Source organism: Balaenoptera musculus, chromosome 13 (genome assembly GCF_009873245.2).
Source record: "Balaenoptera musculus isolate JJ_BM4_2016_0621 chromosome 13, mBalMus1.pri.v3, whole genome shotgun sequence".
In the NCBI taxonomy this organism is placed as follows: domain Eukaryota; kingdom Metazoa; phylum Chordata; class Mammalia; order Artiodactyla; family Balaenopteridae; genus Balaenoptera; species Balaenoptera musculus.
In genome coordinates this window covers 77,268,856-77,293,194 of record NC_045797.1, presented here as the reverse complement: position 1 = coordinate 77,293,194, position 24,339 = coordinate 77,268,856, and the positions used below count along the sequence as shown (strand labels likewise).

The 24,339-nt window shown below is 43.2% G+C and overlaps 1 protein-coding gene across 6 annotated transcripts in view; it reads left to right on the top strand.

The window, feature by feature from the left end:
• KCNS3 (potassium voltage-gated channel modifier subfamily S member 3) overlaps positions 1-23,391 on the top strand; it is a 34,013-nt gene extending 10,622 nt beyond the window's left edge. The window contains exons 2-5 of one of the 6 annotated variants that reach the window (XM_036872327.1): positions 1,242-1,425; positions 5,640-5,750; positions 12,458-12,649; positions 21,388-23,391. In XM_036872327.1, coding sequence (XP_036728222.1) covers positions 21,444-22,919 — 1,476 coding nt within the window. In that variant the 5' untranslated portion in view covers positions 1,242-1,425; positions 5,640-5,750; positions 12,458-12,649; positions 21,388-21,443 and the 3' untranslated portion in view covers positions 22,920-23,391. Of the gene's footprint in view, positions 1-1,241; positions 1,426-5,639; positions 5,751-6,073; positions 6,274-11,377; positions 11,412-12,457; positions 12,650-20,658; positions 21,049-21,387 lie in introns of those variants that run through there. The other 5 variants (XM_036872326.1, XM_036872329.1, XR_005022299.1 and 2 more) reach the window with 5 other exon arrangements.
• Positions 23,392-24,339: the final 948 nt, after the last annotated feature.

Sequence of the window (24,339 nt, the reverse complement as noted above, 5' to 3'; positions counted from 1 at the left end):
GGTTGAATGGAATTTTTGGCCATACATCTGTTTCCACTTCCTGCAGCCCCATAATTTCCTTTGGGTAATTATTCCTCCCTGTTTGAATGTTGCCTTGGTGGGATGGTAAGTGTTAAGGATTTCCCCGAGGTTCCTTCTGCCCCAGTCCAGCCACTGGGTGGGCAGGTGGCGTTGCCCAGCCTATCAGGCGCTCTGTCAGTGGAGGAACTGGAGGACGGAAGAGTCCACTGGCATGTTCCTTGCTCTCCCAAACCACACGTCTTCTTCTATCAGTTGTTTCTGTTTCCATGTCCTTCAGAAGTGCCCCGGCTCCTGTCTGTTGCCAGGTGTGGCTCTTCAGACTTCCCTTTGGTCCTGATAGCTTCAAGTAGCCTTCTGACTGACACACACTGGATTTGTTAGTGAGCCACTCCAGGTGTTGTTTGTATCCAAAGAGCCTTCGGTGATGTGGGAAGTGTCCGAAGGCCTTACTTCCCACCAGAGCATGAAGACTAATCTCATAGCCTTTTCTACTGGTTTTGAAAGGGGAACAGGGCAAACACAGGATGGTGTTTGCTGAAAGGGAACGAGGGAAGTACTGAAAGGGACACCGGAGACTAAGGCCCTGCCAATGAACGTTGCGGTGTTGCTGCAGGTGATCCTGGCTGCAGGTGTGTCTACCTGGGCGTGTGTGTGTGCGTGTGTATGTGAAAATAGCATCAAAGAGATGGGGCAATCTCTGTGTATTTAGAATTTCAGTTCTTACTCAGATGACGCTCAGGGCTCTGGCAATATTTACGTAGTACTTATATAAATATTGGGTACTGCTCGAAATGTGATATACATAATAACTCATTTATTTCTCATAACAATACTTCGAGGTAGGTATTATCAATTTATCTTATATTACTTGTTCATCTATCTATCTAATCTATGTATCTACCAACAGATGAAGAAACATCAATGAGAGATTTTAATAATTTACCCAAGTCATAGAACTAGAAAGTGGCAGAATTGGAATTCAAATCAAGTCAGGCTAAGTACAGAGTCCATGCTCTTGCCTATGAATTTGAACCTTAGCTTTAGATACTATCAGGAAGACTGACTGTACATACTTTGTTGAGAAAAGTGCACAAAAAAATTGTGACCCTTGTATTGAACACCTGTGCTCTATACAATGACCTTTGAAGATATCTTGTAGCTTTTCATAGAAAGAACATGAGATGATAAAGGTTACATGTATTCTTCCCACACTTATTTAGGGATATAGGATAAAAATGAAGTTTGCTGTAAGTACATGAGCCTGGTGTGTGAGGACAGACAGCCAACAGGAGCAGAGTATGACCAGCTTACCCACACGGGCCTCACTCGGGGAGCCGGGCTTGGGCCCAGGGCTTGCCGTCTCCCATGTGTACTTAACCATTCTGGACCTCAATTTCCTCATCCGTAAGTGGTGGATTATAATAATGCCTGCCTCTCTGGGTGGATCTGGGGATGAAAGAAGATCATTCATTCATTCATTGTTTTTTGCTGGGCATTAAGGATGCAAAAATTAAGAAAAAATAGGCCCTGCCTTTGAGGAGCTCACAGGGTCATGGCGGAGGCTTCGAGGAAATTGTTCTACTGCAGCTCAGCAAGTTATGTACTCAGATGGACGCAGATACTGGCGGATGGGGGATGGGGGGAACTGGTTTGGGGATAGGGAGAGGTCAGGGGTCAGGGCTTGGTTTTGAAGAATATGACAGAGAATATGAGTCTTGAAGGGCATTCTGAGCAAACAAGTGAGAAGTTGGGGGCACTTGTGGAGAACTTCAAGTAAATCTTTACAGTTCTAGAGTTTGAGTTGGGTTGTGACAGGCGAAGATAATGGATGAGTAATGATAATACTGACAGCTAACATTTAATTGAGCATTAACTATGTACCAAGCACAGAGAGCTTTATTTGTATTATCTCATTTTTAGTCCTTGTCACTGCCAGATGTGGTATGTGATATTTTGTAGCCATGTTTCACAGATGAGGAAATTGAGGCTCAGAGAACTTAAGTGACTTGCCCAAGTCACATGGCTAGAGAGTGACGGAGCTGGGATTCAGACTCAAGCGGTCTGGATCCACAGTTTATCCTGAAGGCCAAGGAAGCCATCAAGCACGTTAAGGTTGTGCATTTTAGAAGGTAACTTTAGCTTGGATTGAAGAATGAATTTGAGAGTAGGGAATGGGGACAGGCCTAAGGCAGGGAGGACAGTCAGAAGTCTATTGAGTAAACCATGGAAAAATGCCAAGTGTCTGAATTAAAGCAGAGGCAGGAGAGAGAGAGGGGAAGGAAAGGGATTTGAGAGATATTTGGGAGCAGAGGATGCAGGGAAAGTGTGGATGTGTTTATTTCAAGGTCCCATTAGGACAGTTGAATGGATACATCCAGTAGGCAGTTCCATGAGTCCACAATGTAGGAGGAAGCTTAGGGCTGGAGATCCACCCCTGACCTCTGGAGTTGGGTGAAATTTTCAGGGAGAAGAACAGCGGGACGAGGAAGAACCCACGGGTTGGGGAGGTGACACAGACTTGAGGCCTGCAGATTGTATCCAGGCTACAGATCTGTTTGATTTGGCTTACAGTATTAAAACATTAACAACAAAGTTGATAACAGTGAAAAAGTTGGGAAAGTTCCCATAAAAATAAGATTTGTGGGCATTCTTGACAGTGTGGGGCAGTCTGGCCACCTGATGCTCACAGATAAGGGACAGCGGTCCTTTTTTGGCAGGGCTGGTGGTCTCCAGCTTGTCACAATGGCCCGGTGACCTCCTTTCTCATTTTGGGCACCTGCCGAGCCCCTGCAGGTATTTTATTTTGTGACCTCAGATTTAAGATTTGGGAAGAGGAAGCAGAGTTTCATAGGAAACCAAGAATAAGTAGCCAGACAAGTGGTGTCAGTGAATGGCAGGGGCCGTGAGGTCAGCAGTGACAGATGCCTTGGACAAGTGAGTCACGCACAGACGGGTTTGGTCACCTGAAGGTGCCTTTAGCAAAAACACTTACTGCGGCGTTAGGGTAGGTATTGTAGCAGAAGAAGGAAGGATGAGTGTAAAAAATGTTTTCAAGCAGCTGTGTTGCAAAGAGGAATTTGGGGTTGGGAGGTTTTATTTTGTGTTATTTTTTGATATGTGAATGCCTTCAGCATATCTATATAAGGACGTGTGTGATATAAAATAGTACTTTCTTCATTTACCCTTGACTTACATTTTATAACTACAAGGAGTCCAGTCTTGGCTTTGGTTGTTTAGCAGATTATCCTACAAAAAAAATGTTGTTCTTATTAAAACTACCTGCTTCCAGGGTATAGAATGGCGTGAGGTGCTTTATATGTCTATGAAGACGGCCCTGTGAACTTCTGATTTTACCAGCATTAAATGCAGTTTTGCTATTCTGATATGTAAGCAGCAGTGCCTTCAGAGGGGTAATTCTACATTTTAACAACAGCAAGTTAAGTCAAGCTGTGGCCATGTGGTGATTTATTACCTGCATTTACTCATGCCTTTGTAAGCTGTCCATTTCCTTTTTTATCATTTGCCAGGTGGAATCTGTGTGATGATCTTATCAACCAGCATTCCTTCTGTTTCAGTCTGGGTTTGTGTGCTTTTATTGGTTTTGTGCCATATGCTAATTTTTCCATTTACTTTTTTTGTATTTGTTATGCTATAACTTGATCTAACTTAGTGTGTGTGTGTGTGTGTGTGTTAGAACTATCTTGTCTTTGATGTAAAACTTTTTTATTGAGGAAAAAAATGTATCTCCCTTCTGCAGTGGCTGATAAATAAGCTACTTTTCTTCTGTGGTGACCACAATTCCAAACCCACATTTGCTATGATTTTTCTTTTCTCCCAGTAGTGCAATGGGCAAGAAAGACTTTAAAATTCGACATGGGATGGAAGCAGCCAGTAGCCAAGCTATGTGATAAATGTAACCAACTAATTGATTATCAGTCAATTCAACATGTAATTTTTAAGAACCTCGTATGTGTCATGTGAGGTTCAAGGCTCTGGGGGTTACAGTGATGCATAAAGCAAAAGTTTCTGCTTTCATGGAGCTCATATCCAAGTGGGGAAACAAACTATAAATAAAATAAAGAAACAAAGCATATGTCTCTATGTGTATTTTAGGGATTAACAAATGCTAAGGGGAAAAAATAAAGTAAGGAAGGGAGCTTGGAGTTTCATCGAGGGATATTTTAGATAGGGTAACCAAGGAAGGTGTCACTGAGAAGCTATCATTTGACTAAAGACCTGAGAGAAGTGAGGAAGGAGCCATGCAATCACCTGGAGAGAGAGCATTCTAGGCACAGAGATCAGCCAGTGCAAAGGCCCTGAGGCAGGAATGTGCCTCACTTGGCATGATTAAGGACTGTTACAGAGACCAGTATGGGAATGAAAGAGAATGAGAGGAGTAGGAGATGAAATCAGATAAGTCAGGTGGGGGAGGGGAGATTTTACTCTGAGTAAGATGGAAGCCACTGCTGGGTTGAACACAGGAGCAAAGTGAAGTGACTTACATTTTGACAGGATCTCCAGCTAAGGCATTCTCAACTGTTTTTGTGCCATGGAACCCTTTGTTAGTCTGGGAAGCCTATGGACCACTTTTCAGAATAGCATTTTTAAATGCAAAGAAAAAAAAGTCACAAGATAAAAAAGGATCCAATTGTATGCAAATACAGTCATCAAAATACTAAAACCAATTTATGACTTAGCAATACAGGTATATGTTCTTCTTTATTAACTCATTAAAGATGATCTAGCCATTTCACATCACTGCACCTCCTGGCGCACTGCTCTACCGGTGGCAGCCTCTAATTTTTCAGATGTTCTAGAACAGTGATAACTCCAAAAGGGTTTTTTGTTTGTTTGTTTTGTTTTTTAATTTTTCTGACTGGTTCCTTGTGACTGAATAGTTCAGGAGACCTGGGGTGTGGTCCCTTTGTTTCAGCAGATTCTCTGTATGGCCACGTGCAATCCATTTCCCTTCCACAGAGATATCTCTCACCTGGGTAACTCCTGGCTCACAAAGGTGTGGACGGTACAGGCAGAATTCTTCATATTCTAAGAAGAAAGAATCTATTTAAATATGCCCAGGGACTTCCCTGGCAGTCCAGTGGTTAGGACTCTGAGCTTCCACTGCAGGGGGCCTGGGTTTGATCCCTGGTTGGGGAACTAAGATCCCACAAGCCGCACGGCATGGCCAAGAAAAAAAAAAAGTTAAATAAAATTAAATAAATAAATAGCCCAGGTCATAGGGCTATATCTTGGCCAAACTCACCCATTTTCTGCTCTCTGTACCTGCCACAAGCTTTATAGCCTCCATGTCTTTGCACGTGTTCTTTCCTCTGCTTGGAGAACAGCCTTACGCTTACCTGTCTCCTTTCCTTGTTCACATCTGACCCGACTCTCGGGGCTCAGCTCTGATACACCTGGTTATGTACTTGTCCTTCCTTCCCTATCTGAGGAGGACCCTTTACTTCCTCTGAACTGCGGCACCTTTTTGGTACCTCCCCTAGTGTTCATATTCTGCCTTGGGTTGCAGTTGTTTATTTACCTATTTACAATCCTCCAAGCTCTTCTAAGCTGCTGTAAGCTCTGAGGGCAAGAGCCATGTTGTGTTTTGTTCTCTGTAGTTCCCAGGACAGGGCCTGCCCTAAAGCCGACGGGAATGAACAGCAGAAGCTTATGATTCCTACAAATGACGCCACAGCACGTTGGCAGAGGGTTCTCTCTCACTTAGATCTGTAAGTTCACTTAATGTCTACCCCACTCCCTCTCCTCCCTTCCCAAATACTGACCAAGGCTGCTTATGACCTTTTATGTTCTCAAGTAGAAATAACTCTTTTCCTAAGTGTTTTGTAATACTTGTAAAGAAATTTGCACAGTGTTGGAGATATAGAGTAGAAGGAAAAAAATCACCCAAATTCCATCATCCAGAGAGAATGCATTTCACATTTTGGTGCATATTCTTATAGATTTTTTTTTTCATTTTATAAAGTCAGACATAGTTTATAAAGATCAGAATCATGACACTATTGTATTATAATTATTTTCTTCTTCTCCTTAGCATATTGTGACTATCTGTTCATGAATCTATGGGTGGTGGAGCACAGTGGATAAGAGAAGAGCTTTAGAGCATTACTGTTTGAGTTCAAACCACGAAACTATCACTTAAGAGCTGTTGACCCTGGAGACTTAGTTAACTTCTCTATTTACCAGTTTCTCTGTCTGTAAAATGAATCCAATAAAAATATTACTTGTACCAGTGTTGTGAGATTAAGTGAGTTCAGGCATGCAAACACTTAGAGCGGGGCCTGACTCGGTATGCGGAGTTCTTACTATCATGTCAGTGTTTTCAATGGCCACAGAGTATTCCATCGCATGGCTGCCTCCTAATCTACTTAACCATTCCCTTACTGATGGACTTTTAGGTTGCCTTTGACTTTTTACGCTTATGAATAATTAATGACGCAGTGAACATCCTTGTATCTACATCTTTGGACACGTGTCTGATTTATTTCCTCAGGATACATTCCAAAACGTGAAACTGTGGGATTTTGTGACACACATTACTAGTGTCCTCCAGAAGGTTTCCTTTAACCGACGGACACTGCTACTATCGTTGCATGATAGGTTTTTTTCCCTGCACCCCCCCCCCCCGGAACTGTTTGCTTTCAGTTGCTTATTCTATCACTGTGTTAGTGTAGATGTTTGATGCATCAGCCATTGAAAACGTGGGGACAGACAAGCTCAAGCACAGAGTCTAAAGCCCCCGGGTGAGCTGATTTGCCTGTTTCCTGGCTGCAGGCTGAGCCCCTGTGCTTGGTCAGCCACAAAGCAGGGGGACTCCTGCAAGGTGGGGGGAACCAGGGTATTCCTTCCTGGGGCCAGTGGAATGGTGGCAGTCCCGGAGGACCGTGCAAAGGTCAGTGGCCGTGTGGTTTTGCTTTTTCTTAGGCGATGCCCACCCTTCCGCAGGGCTTTCTTTCTGTGGATTGTCTTTGGACGTGACTCAGCAGAAGCCTGCCCCCTCCCTCTGTTCCCCAGGGGAGGTTGTCTAGGAATAGAACCCGAGAAGAGGACAGCGGTGTTTAGTTACCTGTGCTTCCAGCCCTTGGGGTTTCTGGGGATAGTATTGCATTCACTCATTCTGGATGGCCAAGAGAAAAATAATTTATATTAACCTTTCAAATGTCATTTAGAGGCCTTCCTTTAGAAAGCACTTACTGGTTTGCTCTCCGAAGACCTGAACCCCTATCAATTTATTTATTTATTTATTTATTTATTTATTTATTTATTTATTTTAAAGGTAACTTTTTTTTTTTTAACTTTTTTTTTTTTTTAATTTTTATTTATTTATGGCTGTGTTGGGTCTTCGTTTCTGTGCAAGGGCTTTCTCTAGTTGTGGCAAGCGGGGGCCACTCTTCATCGCGGTGCGCGGGCCTCTCACTATCGCGGCCTCTCTTGTTGCGGAGCACAGGCTCCAGACGCGCACGCTCAGTAACTGTGGCTCACGGGCCTAGTTGCTCTGCGGCATGTGGGATCTTCCCAGACCAGGGCTCGAACCCGTGTCCCCTGCATTGGCAGGCAGACTCTCAACCACTGCGCCACCAGGGAAGCCCCCAATTTATTTTTAATTCCTGAGTATGTTAGACCCTGGGAAGTTTTCATTTTCTTCTTGGGACAGAGCAAAATAAAGGGAAAAAAAAATCATTGTTAATTCAAGGATTTTTCATATTAACTTAAAGTACTTCTTGAAATTTGATAGTTTGGAAAAACTAAGTCGTTTGGAGATATTCTTAGTAATCTACTTTCTGAATAAACTAGACAGTGTTGTGTTATTCTGATTGCTTTGGATTATGGGATTTAAATATAAACATAATTTACTGGCACATTAAATCCCATTATGGTGGCCTGATTGCGATATTTTAATTTTATTTAAGCAAAACCCTGGACCACACTTCTCACTAGTGATGCAAGGTAGAGGTGAGGTCAAATTTCGCCTTTTCTTATTATTTGTATTATCTCATTACTCTTTGATTTTATTGAAAATTGGTCTGTGGATGATGAATAGGGGCGAGACTACAAAACTGATATATATTTGCATCTTTTCCTGGAATATCAATGAGTTTCCGAAAGATTGACAGATGTGATTAGGAGTGGGTGTGGCCAGCAGGGGCACCATGGCCCACAGGAAGAAGGCCACATCTTGGAAACTATACTAGTGCACGGGCCCTGTGTGTTATTCTGGCGCCAAAAACATTGGCAAACATAAGACAGACTCTCAGAGAAAATCACTCACCTTTACTCCTGACTCACGTTGTGTGAAGCATGCTTTGAGTTTCAACAAAAGGTTAACCTTGCTTTTATCTTTCCTCATTTGCAAAGTTTTGCTTGTCTGACACCAGACATACCAGGACTGAATTCTAAAAGAATAAGTGTTTTGGGGAAATTTCCCCAGCCCCTGTCAGCAGATGAAGTATTAGTACTATCTGTCATTCTGACCTTTCTGAACTTCCAGATCCCAGATAGGTGTCTGAGGTTTTTTCACTCTTCTCGTTGAGCAGTGGTTCACAACTGGGGATGATTTTGTTCTCGAGGGGACATTTGGCAATATCTAGAGACACTGTGGTTGTCACACCAGGGGGGGTTGGGAGGAGGTATACTGCTGTCATCTAGTGGGTAGAGGCCAGGGGTGCTGCTCAACATTGTACAGTGCATAGAACAGCCCCCAGGAAAAATAATTATCTGGCCTCAAAATGTCTATAGCGCTGAGGCCGAGGATCCCTGCTGTAGATGTTTGCAAGGTCAGGATGTCTCCAGAGGAGCTAGCTGGTTGCCAGGAGCGTGCTTCAAGGTGTCATTTACCTGGTAACCTTATCACAGATCGGGGTCAGCTCTCTCTCAGACTTGCAACTTCAGAAACTCACTTTCAGATGTCCCAGAGCTGATTAAACTCTAGGAGGCTGACTTGAATAGAAACCCCCAGGAAGGTGAGCAAATAAACTTCTTTTTGCCTTATTAAATTCCACTAATAAATAGAACTGGTGGACAGAGTGGGCGCTTGTGTTGGCTGCATAGCTTATATGCTGTCTGTTGGCCAGGAGCCTGGGAAATGAAATTGCTAGCAGGTGCCTCAGGGAGCCTGGAATCAGAACAAGGGGAGATTTTGGGGTATCTAGTGATACCTGAAACTCTGAGGTCTTAAACCTCCACTCAAGATGTTTCACATCGGTGTTGGAGATGCTGTGTCTTCAGGATAAGACTCTTCTCCTTTAGGAAGTGCTGGAATGGGTCTTGGCAACCCGTTTTGATCTTTTACACTTTTCCTCCTCTGTTTCCATTGCTGACCCACTGCCTTTCATTATCCATATTGGTTCTTTTAATTAATTTACTTTTTAGTCTTGTTGGCTTGGGGGAGAGGAATTGGTTCAATAAAAACGTGTCAAGCATCATTGGGTAACAATCATTTGAAGATTGATATTAAGACTCTGTCCCTAAATGGAGGCTTCTCAGTCTACCGGGTGGCACTGGGGTGACGACATTTCAGAAGAATGTGAGCAGGGCCATGACAGGTGCTCTCAGGATTCTCTGCAAGTACAGAGGACACAGACCTAGGCTGCAGTGTCACTTGGAGTGTCTGCTTTGAGCTCTCCGGCACTGATTTTCGAGTTTAATTTTATCCCTGTGATTCTGAGTTCTGGGAGAGGGATGGAGGGCATTATTATCACTCCTGTGTACTGTCTGCTTGTTCGTTTGATTTTCCTCGTTCTGTTCCAGGATCGGATGTCAGGCCTCAGGATGATGAAAGAGTCTGATATGCCACTTAATCTTCACCTTTTCCCTCTCAGTATTGGAGGCAGTCATCTTGTTCATTTTTGAAGGCTGTAGTCAACCCACCAAGAAATACAGCCAGGCTAGAGGGGAGTCCGAGGATGCCGCAGAGGGTCTCCCTTTGTCCTATGACGAGAGGAATTATGCAGAGGCTAGCAATACTTGAGTGAGCTCGATGTGTTTTGCCAGGATCCTGCTGAATCACTGAGCAAAGTCAGAAACCTGCTTAAGTGCTAAATCACAAATGATCCAGTCTTTTTTTTTGAACAGTTGCACACTGATACAGATGATAGGAACACAGAGAGACAGAACCATTTGGTGGGATTGTTAAGCAGGAAGGAGAGAACGTGTTGGATGTACACATTTTTCTTCCCCCCAAACCTGCTGGTTTGGGCCACGTTCTGCCACCTCTACCAATCCTTTCTTAAGTTTCCCCAACAACTAAAAGAGGACCTTGATTTTCTACACTAATTGAAATCAGGCAGACCTACCTGAATTTGAGTCCTGTCTCTGGCACTCATTAGGTGTGGAACTTTGGGCAGACAGCTTCTCTGAGCCTCAATGTCCCACCTATAAAATGAGAATTTCAGCACTTACCCCTTACAGTGGTTGAGGAGGAAGGTGACGTGTGTGAAACACTTGGGAAGGTTCCTGGTGTGTTGTAGGGACTCGGAATATGCTAGTTACCATTTTACGTGGCGAGGTCACACCTAGTGTGTGAATGCCCTAAGCAGGGAGTAAATTGACATAAATTCACGTAGAGAGGTACTGACTAATTTTACATGTTTTCCAAAAGTCCAGTTTTTTGGACAGAAATCATGGTGATGGGAAATGAGGGAAGGCACAAGAATTCTGAGTTTTGGGGGAAGGAGAGAGAAAAAGATAGCCTGGGATGTTATTCGTGCATCAGACATTCATGCCCACTGGGCAACAGTTTTTGTAAAAAAGATATATTTGGCTAACCTCATAGTCTGTCCCTGGGCCAGCCCCATCCTTCTGGGGGATGAGCCAGTGCCCAGCCGTGCTGGGGTTTCTTAGAAGTGCTGAATAGCCTAAGGACTTTGTTAATTTTTTTCTTCAGTAATTAATATAGTCATATCAAAGCTGTTTGCAGTTAATTATCTCCTAGCCAGATTAATCTTACCTTTCTTTAAAATGTGCTACATTTGGAAAGGCGTCTGCTAGGGAAAGGAAGCCTATATATATGTGCTGTATCCTTTAAAAAAGGCACAACATTTCTGCATTTCAAGTGAAACACAAATATCTGAGGCTAACCCTTTGAGGTGCTGCTGGTAGTCTGTGGAGGAGAAGGAAGAGGAGGGGGAGGAGGGGAAGGAGGATGTTAGCTCCTGAATTGATTTTATTTATCCCTGTTGAGATTTCTCTACCTCTTTTGCCAAGTGTCCCATCTCAGAAGTTCAGTTTGGGTAATGCTGCATTTTTTTCTGGATCCTTCCTCATTATCATCTCTATTAGAGCTGGAAATTCACTGAAGGATTGCTCTGGCCATTGTTGGGACCGGCTTGGAAACCATTCCTGCTTTGCTCCCTCTCACTGCCCCCTGGGTGTTGGTAGGACACCTCCACTTTGTTGTTTGGTTTGGGGCCTGTGGGCTCCTGGGGTGGGGTTGAGGGCAGGCACTGCGTCTTGTTGTAATCCCAATGCCCTGGATAACGCTGGGCAGAGCTTCAACTATAATAATGAAAGTTTGTAATGACTGACATAGCTGGAGGCACTGCTTTCACTTCTTTCGGAAGCTCAGAATCAATGTTTTCTTCTTTATCTTCTCCTCCTTCCCTTTCAACCTAGCATTGATTGGAAAGCATGAAAATCAATGGATAGATGCTTAGATGCTAGTATAAATCTATGGGAATGCGCCACTGTGAGGCAAGGCTTACCTTGTTGGGAATTGAAGGGATATTTTTTACTTTCTTTAATTTTTTTCAGAGCGAAAAATTGAAATTTGTCCTTTTATTTGTTTTGATACAAACTTAACTCTCCCCCATCACACACACACACACACACACACACACACACACACATTAACTAGAGAACTTTGATCTAACACCCGTAGTCATTTCTGACCTGTGAAATATGACAATGGGCAAATGAAGCAAAATGGAATTTGGCCAGCCTTCGAAACCTATTGATTTCAAATTAGAGCAGCAGTATTCATTCTATTAGCGCAGTCACACTCAGAACTTGGTCTCTAATGTGGATTAAAGGTACTCATTTAGGGGTTTATAAGTATATCCTTGATGAATTAGCTAAGAAAATAATGCTCCTAGAAGAAGCTGTGTGGGAGGTGACTGCGGTCCTAATTCTAGTGCCTCGTTTTATCCTTGGATATGTTTTTGGCCTTGGGGTCAGTGGAGATGTCCCACGTGTCCACTCCAGTCAAGATCTGAGGGTCCTGGGGCCTGAAAGTGGTTGTGAATCACTTCCCGATGTCTCTGTAGCCACGTGTCCAGTGGGAGTGACGGGTCCCTGAGAGTTAGATGGGGCTCTAAGATATGGGTCTAATCAGTAAAACACCCAGAACACTGAGTCTGAGATAAAACTTCTTGTATGTGTTTTCCCCTTGGAGTTACAACTTGACTCATGCTTTCTTTTGCAGGTGAGAGTGATTTCCCAGCGACTGCTTTGGCCAGTACAACCAGAGAACAGGATTCTTCTCTTCCTTTTGGTCACTAAATGCCTCTGTGCACCACACTTTCCAGTGAAGGAGGAAGGGCGGAGCTTCTTGGATGACGATGGACATTCCACGGGGCAGGATGAGGGCAGAGTGTGTGACATCAGCACCGCAAGGGTAAGCGCTGCCTCTCTGATGTTTTCTCTGACACCATTACTTATCAAAGGAAGGGGAGAACACACCTTATAGTGCAGTGACAGAAATGAAAGTCAGACATCAGGGAGACTCTTCTGACTGTAAAATCCACTGGGCAGTTGGGGCAGATGACTAAGGGAGAAAGGGAGAGTGCCAGACTGGAAGGTTGGGGCTGCGGTTGTCCTGGGGGACATGGCAGGTCAACTGTGGAAGATTCTGTCGTCCATGTGGCTTACCCCCTTTTGTTGTTTGCAGTTCAGACTTGAGGGAGTGACCCTACTGTTATTGTGACAAGGTTGTTCCATTTGTGTCCATTTGAGTCAGTCTGGCTTGAAATCAGTGCGTAGAGCTGGGGTTGGTAAGAATCTCACTCAGGTCACAGATGGAGGGCTTATGGGCAGTGCCTGGCCCGGGGGTACATTTTTGTTTGAGCCACATAATGTTAAAAACTTTTTGGATCAATTCTAATGACAGTTGAGATATACCACGTAAAAAGCAGGATTTCTGGGTTTTCCGGGAACACTGTAAGATACACCTAGACTGGCCCTCTGTTCCCACAAAGGACTCTGGTGCTGAGTCGCCTTTGCCACTTAGACAAGCATGGGTGGTTCACCATAGTCCCCAACCTGAGCACTTCGTTTGTGTAACTTACTTGTTTGGCCACTGGAAGCATTTCATTTCACCATGCCTGATCTAGATCCTTCTGCTGGCTCTTTCACAAAAACAGTGATAGTTTTTGTTAATTCTTCCAGATAAAAGTGTCTTTCACTAGACGGTGGACAGAAATTAGCATAAAGGGCTGTGGAGATGACGAGACATGGTCCCCTCTGCAGAAGAGCTTGGAGTCTAGTGACAGCAATGGTCAGACTTGTGGAGGAGAAAGAGATCTGTAAAAACACTCTAATCCCTCGTGGTAGGGGCTCAAATAGAAATGCACCTGCAGGGCTGTGGGAAAAGGTGAGCAGAGCCGGCAAGTAGGGGCAGGGGCGAACTATTAATTTGGCGTCGGTGCGTTCAAATGCTCCAGAACTCCCTCTTCTGGAAACCAGAATGTCACTCTGACAGCCCTTTGTATGTGCGTCCCTCCATGTCACATGACTCAGGTGGAGCTGTGACTCAGATGGAGCTACTGAAGAGTTAAGGCTCACCTCTTGGGGCAAAGTCCACATTTTTCCTGTTTCTGGTTGAAAATCTTTCACCTGTGGTTCTTTGCTTTTTACAAATAGGACAGATTTCTGGCTTTTTGTCTCACTGAATCAGCCCTCTGAGCAGCCCTCCTGCTTGGAGAGGAGCTGCGTGGATTACAGGGATCCCTGGAGTTTTCAGAGGGGATCGGCCACACTAAATAGAGTCCAGAGGGAATAAGTACCACCCTAATATGACTGGTCCAGGTGGAGGGGGTAAGAGAGGGAAAGGAGTAAGTAGGGGAAGGAAAGGGGAGGTAGGGATACTGTTACCTTAATGTCTTATTTTTGGAATAAGGTTTTACATGTATCTTATGCTTTGTGTTTTCAAAAGACTTTTGCATTTGTTATTGTATCATCAAGGTGTGTACATCATCTTTTGTAGATCAAGAATCTCCCACCCAAGGTCATGTAGATGGGGACTGGTAACTCAAGCACAAGTTTTCGGAGTCTTAACATTTTTCTCTATTCTTTAGTTGCTTCTGATAGTTCAGCACAGGTAAGGGGACCTGGTGGGTTCATTTCTTTCAGTTCAACATTTAAAAGTTGGGTTTAGGTGATGAATGTTCTGAATTAGGGCGACCTGGGACCTATGCCATTGGTGTGTTGTCAGCTGCACTTAATGCTGTTGGAACATGTCAGATGTGGAATAGACCAGGAGGGAGTTTCCTTGCTGTTTATTTGGCCAGTGGGAATCACACTTTATATCCAGGCTTCCTCACTGGGCTGGGAAGAACCGTTTGGAAGGCTACCCGGGGGATTGGCTCCATGTAGAAGGCTCTGGATGCCCAGGAAATGCTGATCCCTGGAAACAAAGACTTAAATACAGCAAGCTCTTTGAAGTTTTGTGTGTCCTGTACTCTGGCTCTGGACATGTCCTCCTAAATGTCTCATAAACAGCTGTTTCTTTCTCAGGATTGTGCTATTTTAGCTGCCGTAAAAACACTCTGATTCACAAAGGTCTGAATCAAGGACCACTAGCATTTCCATTTCCAAATTCACAGTCAGGGTGGACCGTGCAATGCCATTGACATTTCATTAGACCCTCTGCTCCCCTATAGCCCGACATGGACTTCTGATTTTCTTTTCTTTACACGTTACCCACCCCAGTGCACGGGGAGCTTGCTGTAGGAGAAGATCATCACCAGGCAAGGTTCCTGGTGAGAGGATGCTCAGTACTTGGGTGTGGATTGAATTTAGATTTTCAAGTCTGTTTACATGTGTTTAGTTTTGCTTGGAATATTCTCATATGGCATGGCCAGAAATACAATTTAGTATGCCCCCCCGCTTTTTTTTTTTTTTGATTTCATGTTAGGACTAATGTAGATTTTGGACAAGTGGGAAGGAAAAAAGAATCAAGGTTTTTTGTTTACTTTTATGGAATTGATTTTAAAAAGTGGTTCTGCCCAATAAAGCAAGTACAAGTGGCTTGTATTTGTTTTGCTTTTGTTACTTTTCTGAGCAAATCAAATGCATTATCAAAGCTACTCACGCACGTGTGTGCATGTATATGTCTCACCCTTGAAAAGACACAGTTTTGAGAGTATTTTTAAAGTGATTTTGAAAGCATGAAGCAAAGAGAGTGGTTAAGAGGTTAATGGCTTTGGAAAGGCTTTATGGGTGCCACTTGGAGAGAAGTGGATCAATGTGGTTTTTCTTTTAAGCTGCCAGAGAATATCTTGGATTTTTGGCATCTGTTCTTTCTTTTCAATCTTACAAATACCAAGAGGAACAAGGTGACCACATACAGTATATGGTGTTCTCACCATGAGTGATTTGGGTTGATAGTAGGCAGGAGGATTGATACAATGAACCGAAGCTCTTCTTGAGGAAGAGAATGAAAATGGCATTTGATTTTTCTACCTTGTGGCCAGATGCCTTTGGTACCCACAGATGTGCCTGATTTGAGACCACATGTGTCCTTGGCACGCTAGTACCAAATCTCCTACCAAAGAATATAGCATTCATTCATGAGGATGACTGATAAAAGATGCAAAATTGAAGATCAACCAGTCCCTCCTTCCTCCCACTTAAAAAAAAAATTAAATACTCATATTTGAGGCATAGTGGAAAGAGTTTGCCCTATAAAAGCTGTATAATGTTGGCTAAACTATGAGCCTCAGATTTCCCTGTTTGCAACACCAGGTATAAGATCTACCCCTGTAGGACTGCGGGAGAATTAAATGAAATGATTCAGTCATTCAGGGGTACTTACACTGAGGTACTGCTTGAGATCCTGGGAGTTAAAAGGTGCACAATAGTGTATATGAAAGCATTTACCACAGTGCATGGCTCAAAAAGGTGCTTAGTAAATTTTTCTTAAAACATTGTTGATGGAGAATTTTAACATGTACAAAAATAGAATAATGCATTAGCCTCCTCTGTACCCATCACTCAGCTGCGACGATTGTCGTAATTATTAATTCATGGCCATCTTGTATGTCAGTGCTTCCATCTGTCCTCCCAACCCCACATCAATGGATTATTTTGAAATGAATCCTAAACGTAGTATAATTTTATCCATAAGATCTTAGTATATATTTCCAAAAGATAAAGATTCTTTTTGAGAGCATAATTACAATACCATTAACACATTGAAAAACTGACAGTTATCATTTTATGTCATCAAGTGTCTAGTTTAGCGTTCACATGTCCCTGGTTTTCATATGTATTTTAAAAAGCATTTGGCTAGCTCAAGTCAGCATCCATACAAAGCCACACGCTGGATCTATTTGATATGTGATGTATTTGATCCATGTCATGTGTCCTGTATAATTTCCCACAGTCTGGTTTTTGCTGATTGCATCCCTAGAGTGTCTTTGAACATATTCCTCTGAAATCTCTATTTTACTTCAACTGGTAGATCTAGAGGCTAGATCAAATTCAGGTCTGACATTTAGGGGGCCGGTATAGTTCCGAATTGTGTATATATTTCCATCAGGAGGCACATTCTATCTTGGTGTCTCTTTTTGTTACACCAGGCTTGATCAATGGGTTCAGGCGTTGCTCCTCTGATCTACCAGTTACGAAGCTCCCCATCAGCTTTTTATCTGGGTTTTAGCAGCCATTTATGATCATTGCCCAGATCCGTTATTTCATTATGAGTTGCAAAATGGTGAGATTTTAATTCTATCATTCTTTCACTGTTTTCCAAAATGGCTACCCATAATGCTTGAGGGTTCCAATTTCTCCACATCCTCACGAACAGTTATTGTATTATGACACAAAACAATATTGTATTATTATTACTTTTTGATTATAACCATCCTAGTAGTGTGAAGTGGTAATTCATTGCGATTTTGATTTGTATTTTCCTAATGACTAATGATACTGAGCATCTTTTCATGTACTTTTTGGTCATTTATATATCTTTGGAGAAATGTCTATAAAATCCTTTGCCCATTTGCCTTTTTACTGTTGAGTTGTAGGAGTTTTTTTTTTTTAAATTCTATTCTGGATACTAGACCCCTATCAGATATATGATTTGCAAATATTTTCTCCTATTTTGTGGGCAGTTTTGCTAGATATGTCCAAATTCCCCTTCATAAGGTTCCCTTTCATTTTGTATTCCTGGTCTGTGAAAGTGTTTGCTTCCCCATATACTTGATAATAGAGTATGTAGCCCAATTTTTGGATTTTTTTTCCATTTTGGTATTGGATATGATACTGCACCATAAGTTTAATGTGCATTTATCTTACTATGAGCAAGGTAGAACATTTTTTTTCCTGTTTTAAGACCCATTTGCTTTTTTTCTGTGAACTATCTGTTCATATCTGGTCCGTTTTTCTATATTGTTGTTCTCTTTTTTCTTCTCTGTCTAAAGCTTTTTACATGCTAGGTATATTAACCACTTGTCTGTGATGTAAGTGGCAAATATTTTTTCCCGTATTCTCTTTTGTAACATTGCTTATGGCATGTTTTTCCATACCAAAAATTTTACTTTTATGTAGCCAAAAATTTTTTGGTTATTTTTTTCTATATTTTTAGTCACAATTAGAGAAGTTTTTCTCACTTATAGAGGAATTGACCCATGTTTTTACTTAGTGTGTGCATAGTTAAATATATATATATTTGGTTCACACTAAGTGTGAGTATATGTGTATATAATATACATCCCTTTATAGGTACATTCACATATAACTTCATATATAAAATATATATTATATATAAATATATATTAAATATATATAGATATACGTTCGATGCAGCAAGTATTTTCTGAATGGGAGTAAATGATGGCTGTTAAATAAATGCTGGCCTGAATATAGGAATCTTGTAAATAATGATGTTCAGTATCTGCTTTTCTTATGCCACTTTGGATGTGTGAGCCAGCACGCTGTAGAGCAGAGGGGTTGGCCTAAGGAGCCCTGGCTTGGGTTTTGCTCTGACCCTTAATAGCTGCATGATGCCCATTCATCTCTTCTGAGCCTGCTTCCTCATCTGCAAAATCCCGAGGTAATAGTGAGGAGCAAATGATATAAGGACTGTTTGTAATTGGCCAGGGACTAGCTGTATGTAAGGGAACCTTGCTACAGTCTGTAAAGGTGGGCGTCTTCTTTTTCCCTGCCCTCCATAGGCTGCTATGGGCCAGACACAGCCAAAGAAATCAACACTGTACTCTGGCCGCCGTGACGTAGAGAATCTCATCTTGCCCTCTGAGCTGAAGCATTTGATCTGATCCAGAGATGCTTTCCTTTTTCTTTCTTCTGAAAGACCCACAACAAGAGACCCCTGGTTTTATGATGTGTGTTGCTTTTGTGATTAGACTTTGAGGAATGAGTGGACCTCAGAATGGGCTCTCTTTTACTGGCATGGAGTCAATACAAAGCAAGGAGGACAGAGCAAGAAGATGGATATTATGGCTGATAACATTGTTCTTTGGAGAAGTGACTGTGAAACAGGAAGTGGATGGCACACTCTCTGATTGAGACTGACTTGAGCAGGTAGTATCATGAAGGCAGACAGTGGCTTTCTACCATTGTGGGTTTCCAGGAGAGCCAAGGAAATAAAAAATAATCCACCAGGAGATAATGCCCATTAAAGCCTTAACGCTAGCTTAGCTAAAACTAGTTCCTTGGAACATTTTACTACTCTACTTGCCATGAGCATAAGCCTGCTTTCAGAGGCTTATGAAAGCCTCTGAAAGCTTTCTGAGGTTCCATAAATATTTGGACCAAGCCGTAAGCTCTGATTTAGGCCCTTCAGAGAAGATCTCTAACTAAAAATAGAAAGCAGAGGCAGAAAAAAATCAAGTCTTTTAAAGAGGTCAGCAAATCTATGAAGCGTTTTGCCATGCCAGGCTGAGGTCTCTGGTTTCATGGGAACACATTCAGTGCTGGTGAGTCCAGAGCAAATGGCCATGTATTCCTTATGACGCTAGGCTTCCTCCTAGGGTGGATGGCAGAGGGCTGTGTTTTCAGGCTGCGTCCTCTGGAGTGTCATTTTCAGAGAAGGAAGCTCTTGTCTCGCCGACAGATTTGGCTTTCCATAAACATAAGGGCAAGAAATTCCTACTTGATCTTTATGTTTCCTCTCATGATGTCACCCACTAATGCAGAGTAGAAAACACATCCTCCTTTTGACTTTCCACTTCCTTATCTTTTCCTTCCAATCAATCACCAAGTCCTGTCAATTCCACTTTATAAACTTTTGAATTTGTCACTTTATATACACCACTGCTGTATGAGTTTGGGTCCTCTCACCTATTCTATCGAAGCCCTACCTCCTTGGCTCCAGCCATTCCCACCAGCAATCTTCCCTCCTGCTGTCAGTGGGGTCTTTCCAAGTTACAGTCACAAATATAGCCATGCCCACTTATTGATTAAGATGATTTAGTGGTCTTACCTACAGGATCAAGTCCAGACTCTTTAGATTGATACACAAGTCTCTTTACAGTCTGGCTTGTCCCCACCTTTTGATACCCTCGGTTGGGAATGTCCTTTTCCCTCTTTGCTCAGCTCTGCTTACACCTTTAACATTTGACCTGAATAGAACCTCTGCCATGAAGCTTCTCCAGACAGGAGTCATTGTTCTTCTCTCAATAAACCCAAAGATGCTTGACTCATTTCTGTTATAACACTTCCCACATTGGGTTATTAGATTATAATAAGGAAAGAATATAGGAAGGGATGGGGGGGGAATGTGTGTAGTGGAAATAACATGGGCTTGGGGGTTAATCCAACCTGGGTTTAAATCGTGGCTCTACTCAACTTCTCTGAGTATCTATTTTCCTATACACCTACCTTATAGTACTGGAAGGATTAAAAGACATAATAAAAACAAAACATCTACTAGTACTCAGTTGGAAGTCAGTATATGACAGTTTCCTACCTTTCTTTTATTTGCATCATTGGCTCTGAGGAAGCATCATTCTATTGGATGATGGTCAAAATCTATTATTTTGGGACTTCCCTGGTGGTGCAGTGGTTAAGAATCCGCCTGCCAATGCAGGGGACATGGGTTCAATCCCTGGTCCGGGAAGATCCCACATGCCGCGGAGCAACTAAGCCCGTGCGCCACAACTACTGAGCCCGCGCTCTAGAGCCCATGCTCCACAACAAAAAAAGAACATGATTCTGTTAACTCAGAGTAAAAAAAAATGTATTATTTTATCTCTGAGAAATGGTTCTGGTACATCTTGGTTAGTGTCAAGAATAAAATAGCCTGTATGTGCTGGGCCGGTATAGACTTGGGTGTCATAGATTGGGAGTGCGTGGGAGACTGTGAAGGGAGGGAGGAGGTGGCAGAGGAGCCTGGTCATGGCAGGAAACTGATAGTGCGGGTTAACTTGAAAAGGTTCCCTAAGTCAGTTTCTTCCCTTGTGGATGTACCTGAAACCCCATCCCATGAAGTGTAACTGTATCTTTTAAGATACTTACGGACAGGGAGATAATTATATCCTCTTGATTGTCCACATCCAAACGTGGGGAATAGGACCTTTTCTAAACGGAGTGAAACATTGGAGCGTAAGAGGAAACCTACATCTTTTGTTAAGAGCTGAGCTGAGCCCCCAGGGATGTGTGGGTTGCGGACGAGGTGCAGAGCAGAGGAGAGAGCTCTTCCCGAGGGTGCGCGACCAAGCCCTAGGGGCCAGGAGAGATGAGCTACAAGCCGGGCAGCAAATAGCCTGTCATGTCTGAATTGAGCATTTCCAAATGAGGAAGGCTCGTGGTTGAGACTGGAGATGATTGTATTGTGTAAGTGATCCCAAATGCATTGCTTTTGGGGGAGTGGGAGGTAATTTTGGATGGCTAAAAAATAGAGAAATAGGAATTGGGGTTCATACAAATTATATGGCAGTCTTTTTCCAAAAAAATGGATATATAAACCCTTTTTTTAAAAAAACGAAAACCAAAAACCTGTTTTGTGTCGATTCTCTTCTAATCAAAAAGGGGATAGCGTATTCTTTTTTTTTCCCCCCATTTTCTGTTTTGCTTTTATTGTAGCCCATCATCCTGGAAAGGGCAGATTAAAAATAAGCTTGGCACGGCTGGCTGCATGGGACCGGGCTAAATGCCGTCTTATGTTCCTTCCAGGTCCAGCGTGAACTCCGTCTCCCTTCCCAGCCAGCTCTCCGCCGCCTGTATCCACCATGGTGTTTGGTGAGATTTTCCATCGCCCTGGACAAGACAAGGAACTTGTCAACTTGAACGTGGGGGGCTTTAAACAGTCCATCGACCAGAGCACCCTCCTGCGCTTTCCTCACACCAGGCTCGGGAAGCTGATCAGCTGCCACTCGGAAGAGGCCATCCTGGAGCTGTGTGATGACTACAGCGTGGCCGATAAAGAGTACTATTTCGATCGGAACCCCTCCCTGTTCAGATACGTCCTGAATTTTTATTACACGGGGAAGCTACACGTCATGGAGAAGCTGTGCGCGTTCTCGTTCTGCCAGGAGATCGAGTACTGGGGCATCGACGAGCTCTTCCTCGATTCCTGCTGCAGGGACCGCTACCAGGAGCGCAAGGGGGAAAACCACGACAAGGGCTGGGACCAGAAAAGCAACGACGTGAGTGCCGACTCCTCGTTCGAAGAGTCGTCTCTGTTCGATAAGGAGCTGGAGAAGTTTGACAAGCTGCGATTCGGTCAGCTCCGGAAGAAGATCTGGATTCGCATGGAAAACCCAGCCTACTGCCTGTCGGCCAAGCTCATCGCCATCTCCTCCCTGAGCGTGGTGCTGGCCTCCATCGTGGCCATGTGCGTCCACAGCATGTCGGAGTTCCAGAACAAGGACGGGGAGGTGGACGACCCCGTGCTGGAAGGCGTCGAGATCGCGTGCATCGCTTGGTTCACCGTCGAGCTGGCCATCCGGGTAGTTGCTGCTCCCTGTCAGAAGAAATTCTGGAAAAACCCTCTGAACATAATCGACTTCGTCTCCATTATTCCCTTTTATGCCACGTTGGCTGTAGACACCAAGAAGGAAGAGAGTGAGGACATCGAAAACATGGGCAAGGTGGTCCAGATCCTCAGGCTTATGAGGATTTTCCGCATCCTCAAGCTTGCCCGGCACTCGGTAGGACTTCGGTCTCTCGGTGCCACACTGAGGCATAGCTACCACGAAGTTGGGCTGCTGCTTCTCTTCCTATCGGTGGGCATTTCCATCTTTTCTGTGCTTATCTACTCTGTGGAGAAAGATGACCACACGTCCAGCCTCACCAGCATCCCTGTTTGCTGGTGGTGGGCCACCATCAGCATGACAACCGTGGGCTACGGAGACACCCACCCAGTCACCTTGGCTGGGAAGCTTATCGCCAGCACGTGCATCATCTGTGGCATCTTGGTGGTGGCCCTTCCCATCACCATTATCTTCAACAAGTTTTCCAAGTACTACCAGAAGCAAAAGGACATCGATGTGGACAAGTGTAGTGAGGGCCCACCAGAGAAGTGTCATGAGCTCCCTTACTTTAACATTAGGGACATTTATGCCCAGCGGATGCATGCCTTCATCACCAGTCTCTCTTCTGTGGGCATCGTGGTGAGTGACCCCGATGCCACAGACGCTTCAAGCATCGAAGACAACGAGGATGTTTATAACATGGCATCCTTGGAGAACTGCACGGCAAAATGAGCCGGGACGTTTGTGCCTGTACCTCGTGTCCCTTACCGATGTTAGGTTAACACAGCTTTATAAACCTCAGTGGGTTCGTTAAAATCATTTAATTCTCAGGGTGTACTTTTCAGCCATAGTTGGACATTTCATTGCTCTGAAATGATAGAAACGTCTTTATTTTTTTCAGTGAGGCGAATTAAATGCCTCGCTCTGAAATTTATTCTTTACAAGAGAGAGTTGTGATACGATTTTTGAAAAACAAAAAGGTAGATGGTATTGGGTGGAATTTCTTGCTACGGCTTACGTATCATTCTGTGTTTATCATTTACTCACATTGAGCTAACTGTCAATTACTGACAAGTAGAATCAAAGGCCCAGCTGACTGAAGACTACATGCATGTAAGATCCACAAAATGAGACGATGCATGTCAATCCATGTTCACGTTCTAAACATGGATATTAGGAGCCTAATAAACTGCCTAATTCAGTATGGAGAATGTCTTGGTCGTATGTTTTTATGTCAAGTGAGTATATTTCAGTATATTCACAATTGGCTTGGGAGGGAAAAGCTCTTTTTGGCACACATTAAGAGCCCTTTCTGTGTGTTTTTGAATTTTGGATACACATCAACAGTGGGCTAGTTCTTTTGTTCAGTAGACTTGGTAGTGGTTGGCAACTGGGAGGATCACGTTCATGATTAAAACACACTGTCCGGTGTAAGCTGATTATGCATGTACATGTTTAGGACATGCTCAAATTGGCATATGTGCATGAAACATGTGCCCTTACAGATATGTTTCCAGTCTATATTTTCTAATTTCTACTGCTCAGATAAAACCTCATCACCTGAAAATTATGCAGAGCAGAGCAAACTTACACACTCACAGGCAGACATACATTCAGTGAATGGAAGAAAGGAGAAATGCTGTACAAACACAGATGTGATTCACTATGGCCAGAGGAGTGAGACTTAAATCACTGAACAAAGCTATGCCAGCAGCTGTGAAATGAGCCAACATTTAAAAATAGCCTGAGAGGCAGTCATTTCTGCCTCTTATGTTTCTACCCCTCATAACGAAAGACATACATACTCATATCCAGAGCAGTGACAGCAATTCTATCCCAGGCAGAGAGAATTTAGCTAAAATCTTAATTTTGGAGATGTATGGCGACTCTAACTCATGCTGTCAGACTGGGTTCTTTCCGTGAGATCTTCTGAATGGAAGAGCCACGTGCATTTATGATCCAAATGTTTATGTTTGCAGATGGGTTTTGTGGAAAGAAGGACATTCTCTGTAGGTTATCTGATGAAGGTAACCTTTTGACTCATCACCCCTTCTAATGTTTTCTTGACTTCTGAGATGGATACAACTGAATAGGGTTTATAGTTATTTTTAAATCTGGAGGTTTATTACATGCATGTGTGTCATTCCCTGCC